The sequence below is a fragment of the Alosa alosa genome, chromosome 16, assembly GCF_017589495.1.
Source record: "Alosa alosa isolate M-15738 ecotype Scorff River chromosome 16, AALO_Geno_1.1, whole genome shotgun sequence".
In the NCBI taxonomy this organism is placed as follows: Eukaryota; Metazoa; Chordata; class Actinopteri; order Clupeiformes; family Clupeidae; genus Alosa; species Alosa alosa.
The window spans coordinates 10,775,981-10,785,397 of NC_063204.1; the positions used below are offsets into that span (position 1 = coordinate 10,775,981).

A 9,417-nucleotide genomic window follows, 5' to 3' on the forward strand; every position below is an offset into this window, starting at 1 on the left:
AGAGAGAGGCTCCTCAGGGCCCTCTCCCTCTCCCCTGATTTCGCCTTTCCGGCCCCCGCCCTCCTCTTCTCCTCTCCTGCGGTCATCCCACATCCCCCGCTTTCTCTTGTAGTCATTGTTCGTCTCCTCCTTTCTCGCATTCAATCCCTGCTATACGTGCTCTATTGAAGGATCAAAACTCACTATCTTACATAAGTCAGCAGTACAGTACAGTACACAGAAATATTAATATAAACCATACACAGCAAAACGACATATCTAGCAAAGAAGAAAAAAATAGCCTAGGCTTAGACAAATATTTTCACTGCTTATTTGCATTGCTTAGGCCTGCCTAATCATTCACTTCTCCTGCCACTTTATTCTCTGATTCCCCAGGCTTTAAAAGACAGACAATAAAGCATTGTGAGAATATCCAACTCTAACCCATGCTATATCAGAACCAGATGCAGACGTGTCACACCTTGGCTATTAGGCTATCTGTGAACAGGCAACAGGTACTCCCAAAGACTTCATTCAACAGAAGAGGACATGAAGAAAAAGGCATGAGAAAAAAACTAGCCTATAGCCTATGCATTCGAACTGAATGCATTTTCCTATGCCATGCTAAGTAGTAAATGCCAGAACGCAGGAGATGTCAAGGGCACAGCAAGCTTAACCATATTTCATCAATCCATCGGGGAAGCCTGTAACCCTCTCACAGAGTCCTAATCCAGCCCTAATGACGGCAGGCAGGCCTTCTCACACTGGGATAATTAGTCTGACAGAGTCTGTGCTGCCTTGCCAAGACTTTCATATCTCCGTAGCAAATGAAGGGGATGGATTGGACCCTCAGTGTTGTGGTGGAGCAGCGGTCGGTAGTGATGTTAAATAGTCTGCTAAATCCCACTCATATCATATTACTTAGCCTACTGCAGTCATGACATCAGACAGAAAACACACTCATTGTCTAACTCACTGCAGGAATGAAGTGGGGTGGGTCTTATTTCAAAACAAATGTACAGTCGCAGGTGTACTCGCAACACCAACCACCATTCACACACCAGCCACCATTCACTTCCCATTTGGTCACGTGACGTGCAAGTAGGGCTTGCACTGTAGTGTCTCCATAAGCATACACTGAAGTAGTCTAAACGTCTTCCACAAATGTTGTTTCAGAGGTATTCAGATGCGCAGAGATCTTGGGAAAGCCTTTGAGTAAGTCAATAATATAGATGATCACTAATAAGAAGCAACCAACAAATACACATTCCTGAAATCTTTAAAGCAACACCAAAGAACTTTCCCTCTGTCGCACGCACGTTATTTGTTTATCCAGCACCGGCTTTGCAAATAACAATGTCCACAGACAAGGTAGAATATGTTGCACGATTTATGAAAGTACGATGTATTGCGACATCAGATGCAAGTCAAATTTGTAGTTTCTTATGTCTCATTCCATCGAACTATAGATCCGCTACCCGATCTGGCAAACTTACATACTGTAGTGCGGTTATAGCCGATAGAGGGCTGCAAAGCGAATGCAGAAGTGCCGTTCACCCTGTAACAAGTTGATGAACCACTGAAACGATTTTGGAAACATTATTTTAAGGTACAAAAAACTCTTTGGTGTTGCTTTAAGTAATGGAAATGTCTATTCAAGAAGCTCGATGGTGTTATAAGCACCCATCGTCGACTTCAAGGCAGCGCTGCGACTGTCGACTTCAAGGCACCTACTGTAACCCTAACCCTAACACTAGTGCCTTCCATGCAGCGCTGCCTGGAAGATGACGTTGAGGGCTTAAAACACCATCGTGCATTCAAGACAGGGAGACAAATTTAAAATGATGGGCAACATGCAAAGTCAGGCAACAAGCAAAATGTCTCATGCATGAACTAAAGTTATCATATTGCGTATGGGAACATTAAAATTATGTTAGCCCTAAGAATCTTGCTCATGGTATTACATTAGCAAATAGATATCACCCAATTATACCTCTCAGCAAATACTAGAGACTAATACAGCCTAGAGCTGTGCAATTAATCACAATTAAGTTTCAATTTAGATTAGCCTATGCCAACTATTAGGAAAACAACACAATCAAGATACAACGACTAACCCCTTATTTTCCATATTGAGCTGCATTCTGTGTGTGAAAAGTGCTATAGAAATAAAGCATATTATTATTACCATTATTATATTCTGTTTCGCGACAATGCTCTCATTTTGTCATGAGTTATAAATCCAGCGTAACCTGCCCCTTTCCTTTAGGGTGTTAACTGTTTTAAATGTTTTATTCCCCCCATTTATTTTCCCATTTGTTTTTTAGTTTATGTTTTTGAAAGTTCAGAAAATGGATGGTGTTTCCAAAATCATTGAGTAATCATATTAAGCATAAGCATGACCTCAATATTGAAAATATTTATGTTAATTAAACATAATTATGATCTTTGCCATAATTGATAAGCCCTAATCCTACCTGCAGACACTCAGGTCCCTGGAGAGATTTGTCAACAATGCCAAGCAGAAACAGGCCCGCTTAAAACGATGCTCCACATGGCCTGCTGAATGGTGACATAGAGGTGTGGTGCAGTGAGTGCCCACCAACAAAGGCATAGCCTCAAAAGGAAAAGCAAACAGACCCCCTGGGGAGACATGGCCTAGCACCACACAGCAGGAAAGGTCAGAGCGATTGCTTCGTCTCGTTACAGCTCTTTTCTGGACAAAACAAGATTACCGTGGCTAAATGACTCAAAATGCAATTTGGAGATGTTGAACAGAGGTTCATATATGCCAAGCCTGGGCCAATCTGTGTGTGTGTGTGTGTGTGTGTGTGTGTGTGTGTGTGTGTGTGTGTGTGTGTGTGTGTGGCATATACTGTACTGTATTAGCGTGTGTCAGTGTGTGTGTGTGTGCGCATGTGTGCGTGCACGTGTGGGTGTGTGTGCGTGTGTGATGGTCCGTCAGTCAGCCTTTTGTCTTATCTTTCACAGACCTAAACGATGCAAATTAAATCACAGCAAAGTGGAGCAAAAAACATTTTCAAAGGGCTGAAGAAGAGCTCATCTAAGGACCACTTAAGTGTCTGGTTGAAAGCAAATCCTGTTATCCCTGACCCTCTTCTGACTGAGATCGGACAGCTGCTGAAATATGCCTCCAAACACTCACCCCACCCCACCCCCCGTTCCCGTCATATTTTCAGCAATGAGCAATTACAGCGCTGAGACCAATCTCATTACCCCATGCTTCATGACACAAAGCAACCTTGCTCTACCCAACGACTAATTCAATTAGACAATCCAGTAAACCCAAGACCAGAGAGCTATCGGCCCTGAAAAATCCATTCTGTGGGTTTTGAAGGAAGACTACTCCACGCCACGATTCCAAAATCCTCTCTCAAAGCAACGCCCTAGTTCTTTTACCACAAAATAGTGGCTTAGAGATTGCCGATGCGCAGACGTGTCATTGCTGTCACTGGCTGGAGCATGACCCCTTTTTGTCAGTTTTAGACTAAAGGGTCATTCACACCAGGAACGATAACAATAACTATAACCATAACGATAAAAGCGTCCACACTGAACAACGATAAACAAAGTCTGTCCTTGTGTTAATGAATGTGATGGCTAAAATTTAAGGGGCTCTGATTGGCTATTAGCTTTTTATCTTTCTCAAAATCGCTCTGAAAGTGATCCGGAGCATTATCGTTCTTCATCTCATTATCGTTATAGTTTATATGTGAACATTGTCATTCATATTGACGAGAACGATATTTGTTTAGTTATCGTTAGCGTTCTTGGTGTGAATGACCCTTAATTGGGTACCTCCTTAGCACTTAATGGGTACTTAGTAGCTCGGAATTTGGAATGAAAAGGGGAATTCCTACATCATGTTACTTCAAGCCTTAATCTCACAGGCCTTCAATACATCCCAACCCAAGTCTGAGGAGTGAAATAAGTGAGTGTCAGGAGGTTGATGACCAGGACAGACGTGTCCGGAGGTGATCACCAGAGACAGGGATTCCAGCGAAGGGGCCATGTTGGAACATGTTGATCCCAGCTTTTTCCACGCTGCCGCATCTGCTGTGCGTTAAGGATGGTCAGGCAGGTTGTGATGAGAACCTCACTTTGTGTGACTCAAGTGGGCTTTAAGGCTGGGGCCGCCCTCAGAGGACGGATGATATAATATCATTACAGATAATTTAACAATACTCACCAAAGTTTCAACCCGGCTCTTACAAACTATATGACTCTTTAAGTATTCTGAGGTATCATTCATTGCCCTACAGAACACCACTCAGTAAAGTTTCACAACACAGCTGACGTTTACAAACTTTACCTCTAATGGGATCAATGACTGAAAAAGTCTTTTGATTTATCGTGGGGTCTCTTGACATCACACCAACAAGGGTGCAAGGGGTTTTTACAGTGCCACTGTCAGTTCCCCTTTATGTCTGTGTCAGTAAGTAGTCCATTGTCTAGCTGAATGAAAAAAAGCTTTATTTTTTCCTATTTGCTATGACTTCGCTCACTTTTGAACACAGCAGCATTTCTGTCCATATTGACAGGGAGAGATAATTTACGACAGCTGGAACTTTCTACCGGGGGAACGGGGTGTGGCGGGGCATTAGGGGACTGAAGTTGATTCCAAGCCATGCTTTGGCTGTAGCGGAATGGAACACCCAGGTAATTCCCATGTGCTTGAGTGTGGAAAGTGGAAAATAAACTCAAAAACAAGTCCGAGCAACAGTTTTAATCCGTCTTTTCCAAAGTCACCAATAGGTGACATAAAACCATTAGCCTAATTTTAGAGCTCCATGTCACTTCTGGTTGCCAACGTCTCTTGTTGGTCATGAACACAATGGAATGTCCACTGCTCCTGAATATAGATCTATGGGAATCAAAGCCAGTGGCCTGGGCATGTTAATTGCTTTGCCCAAGTGTATTCCAGGAACACCTTATGCTATTATGTGTAATGTCACATCTTAAAAAAAGGGAAATGACACACACATTCCTTTTTCCGTTGTATGGTATGGAGTGACTTGAAAGGCTGGGTGAGTAATCAGCACATGTGACATATTCTATTAAAACCAAAACTTGAACAATGAAATGACATGGTGTCCCGACTGGCAGATGGTGAAGTCACAGCCAAAGGTGGCGACAGACTGGTGTGAGCTTGGGCCAAGGGCTCCAGGGACAGTAGCTTTATACAAAAGCATGGGAGGCGTCCTGTTGTGGAAACTACAATAGTGCAACTGCACTGCACTCCAAATCATTTAAACTCTACAGAGCAATGAGAATGTTATTATTATTATTATTATCATCATTATTGTCATTCTGTTTTGCTATATAAGGCTATAGACCTAGACACAGGCGTATTTGCTTAGCCGTCATGTATGCCTTGATCATCAGCACATGTGGAACCCGTTATGTAACACCTACTTTGCAGCCGATGAGCAATTTGCTAATCACCAAAGCAACTTTACCCTGGCAACGTTAGCAGGGGATACGACTTACATGGTGCTGTCAGAGCAGGTGATGGCAAAAGACAGGTTTGCGAACAGCAGTTCTCAAGTTGTTAAACTTTTTTCGAAAGAGAGTTGATCTTACCGTACTTGTTGGGCTCTCTGCTGTATTCAAGAATTGGAATTACGCCTTGATTGTCAACAAAATCACCCCCCGCTCCTCCTCCTCCGTCGTCAGGTACATAGTCATCGACTTCTTCCCGGGTTTCATTGTCACCCTGCCCCACGGGGATGACCACAAACCTTTCCGTCATGTTTCTTCACTCTTGCCCGACCGTTCTCGGACCCTCTTGATCAAAATATAACTTCAGGGACCACACGGTTTACCGCTATGAGTCATACCAACCAATCTGAGCCGGGGTGCGCGGGCACAGGCAGCACAGAACAGCACACAGCGTATGATATGTGTGGGGACACACGCGTGGATGATCCATGGATTGATCATACAAAGGGCGTGCGCTAGTCGAGTTTACCGGCGCCTGATTGGCTGAAGTACACGCGAGCTGGTGTCAATCCACGGCAGATACAAATCAGTGGGAGGTTCGGAATATGAGGCACGAGCAGCAGCAACCGGAGCTAATGTTCGGGAACTGTCTTCCCCATGCTCATCCTATTAGTCAGGTGGCCTAAATGGTTTCTGTGGGTTTGAAATGTTAATTTTTGGAGTGGTTGGACTGTCTTAAGAGTTCATTGAACATGGAGAAAAATTATGTCTCCATTTTTTTTACCTGTTTCAACCCTATTTTTTTGAAATTGTATAGGCCTATTTCACTGTAATTAACACCATAAATTTCGCCTAAATCACTGGCTATGTTGAATAAAGTTCACAAAACAGTTATTTTCAACAGTATGATTGTATGTCAGTATTATGATTGTATGTCAAACAATTAGAGATAAGCTCAATAACCAATCAGTTTCACCAAATACACACCCAGATAGCAGACGGGCATTGAAACTATGTAGAATCAACATTACATTGTCAACCATAAATCATTGAATCAATGTCGGATTTCGATGTTGATTTAACATCAGTTTGCACCCTCAGTTAATATTGAAACAATGTTGATTTATTAACTATAGACCAGCGGAATTTCAATTGTATTTCAATTAAAATAAATATTGAAACAATGTTGAAATTACAACCAAACTAAAGATCAATGCGATTTCAATTCATATTAAACCGCAGTAAACCACTATAAATCTGGCAAAATATTGGGAAATTCATACCCTGCTTTATCTACAGCCAGGATACATTTGGCTAGGCCTAGGTATGTCTGGTTTAGGCTACACAAGCTTGCATAAATAACCATTGACAACTTGTTATCAGTTTGAAAAGCAAGTGCATTTATTCACTCTTCTTCATTTATAAATTCCCGTGTGCTGTGCTTCCCTGCCATCTATTCAGTAGGCCTACGGTTGCAGTCAGCCTGACCATCCAGTTGAGTGAAGCGGCACCTAACAGAAATAGAAGAAAGATATACAGTGTTATATAAATATGTTAAACTGAAGGCTACTTACAAGTGAAACTTTAGAATAATCATATTCCGTCTATGTACATCGTAGCCTAACTTACAAACTCATTCATGCTTGAGCAGGGTCGGACTGGGAACAAAATTCGGCCCTGGCAATTTTCTCCTGGACTGGCCCACTACTGGACCGGACGACTCTCCACACACACACACACACACACACATACACACACACACAAGCCCACCGATACCAAAATCCCCCCCTGATTCCCCCCCATAAATAACAAACACACAGTATCATGCTGTAGCAACACTTCATAAACTGATTTTACATTACATTACATTACATTACATTTAGCAGACACTTCTTGACGAAAGTGACTTACATATGTCAACTATATTACAAGGGATCACATTGTCCCCGGAACAACTTGGGGTTAAGTGCCTTGCTCAAGGGCACAACGGTGGAAGCCGGGAATTGAACCGGGAATTGAACCTATTTGGACCTATAGGTTATTATATAATCAGTATCGTAATTTCTGTCAACTATGACGATCTCCATGCATGTTCAGTAGCCTATATTTTTCATTTAGTCAAGCAGTGACATGTGGTTTAATCAGTGTTGGGCAAGTTACTTCAAAATCGTAATATATTATGTATTACTTATTCAAAGTAATTCATTACATTATAATATTACTGTCACTAATGTCAATTGTAAGGCATTACACTACTATTGTATTACTTTTAAGTTACTTTTACCAAAATATCTGGAAATATGGATTTGGAATTCTAAATGCAGTTTATTATGCTCAATGCAGCTCATTGCACTTCTAATGGAGGGTGATGTGGTCCAACATAATGACTGAGCTAGGCTTAAGGCTACAGTAGAATGCAATAGGTGCAGTGATGGCTCATGATGCAATACAAGGAACAATCATAGCCAGAATTTTGTTAAAAGAAGACAAAAGGTCAAAGTCTGGTCAATTGTGATAGACATGCTGTAACTTTAGGCTTAGGCCTACTCATTAAAATCAACAGAGAGCCCACTACCTGTATATTGTAACCCAAAACTTAAAGACATGTCAAGATAGGCTACACAGTGCAGCTACTGGCCATTTTTGTGCCCTAACTGGTGAAATACAGTATTAACCTAAGTATGTCATTATATGGCCAACTATAAAGATGTAATCTGCCTGTTCCCAGGGATGGGTAGTATTTCTGAAACATGTAATATGTGTTTCAAATGCAAAATAGTAATTTTGTAATTTTAAAAATACTGCAAAATACTATATGTGAAAAACACAAAAAAAAGTAGATACTACAGACAGGTGTAATGAATAATTGGTAATTAGGCAACAATGGTTTATGTTTATCGCAATAAGCTAATGTGAGAACAGCTGTGTTCAACAACACTTACAGCTTTTCAGTGATGGCTATTGCTGAAGCATCAGCTCTGGTCTGAAGCACTGGTGTGAAGTGGTACGCAAGTAAAGATGAGCAAGTTGACCTGTGCAAGTTCACATAAGGACACTGACAAAGGCGACCCTGTCCCATTGTCTCCATGCCAATCTTTAACAGAAAAATGTCAGATATCTCAACCACAGATCGTCATAGTTGACAGAAATTACGATTTGTGCCAACATGTTGTAGAAACACAACCACAGCCTTTAGGCCTATTTGGTGCAAATCTTCTACATTGGTTGTAGTCAGCGATTCACATTAACTGTAGGCTATCACCACAAGTGTATACTAAACGTTTTTGCCCAAGTTTGTGTGCCGTCATCACATTTTGCAAAATTAGGCTACCTTCGTTTACTAACCTACCAGTTGATACTTTTACGTGCATCGAGATTGATTGTGCATCTAATGTAACACTTTCGGTGGAGAGACTTCCACTTTCCAAGTTCCACTTTCATTGTCGTTGTGAGCTAAAAGGCTACTATATGGGAAATACTTTGAAGTTCCTTTTGAGTCCAAACATGAATAGGTTTTCTTTAACCTGTGCTACACTTTTCCACCAAGTTGTGCTAAAATTGTAGGTACCGGAGATTTTTTTATGTTGACAGACAAACCGCACTACAGTAGCCTACATGGTGCAGTAAATGGAAGCTCTTCAGAAGGCGTGCAACTTACGCCTATGAAAACAATATATTTATGGAATAAAATTAGACACCTCTGATTGCTGTTTACGGTTAAACTGCGATGATGTGAACACCAGCCAGCGGAGGGCACTTATATAGCCTAGGCTACCATGCATGGACTCGTAGGCTATATTTCCCCACAAACCAAGCGGCTGCTTGGACAAATCCACTTGAGGGGTGGGGCAGGGGCTGATCGTAACACACACTGAACCTGTCATGAAGAGGCCAAAATGATTGACCTGTCACCCCCAATCCAAATGGATGCAACTGCATTTATAGGCTAAGCCTAGGTCTACATGATGGGCCGCA

The 9,417-nt window shown here is 41.8% G+C and overlaps 1 protein-coding gene across 1 annotated transcript in view; it reads right to left on the reverse strand.

The window, feature by feature from the left end:
- The window catches only part of slc12a7b (solute carrier family 12 member 7b), a 75,488-nt gene extending 69,584 nt beyond the window's left edge, over window positions 1-5,904 (reverse strand). The window contains 1 exon segment of the mRNA XM_048265807.1: window positions 5,584-5,904. Within this exon segment, the coding sequence (XP_048121764.1) occupies window positions 5,584-5,752 (169 nt within the window). The 5' untranslated portion in view covers window positions 5,753-5,904.
- Window positions 5,905-9,417: the final 3,513 nt, after the last annotated feature.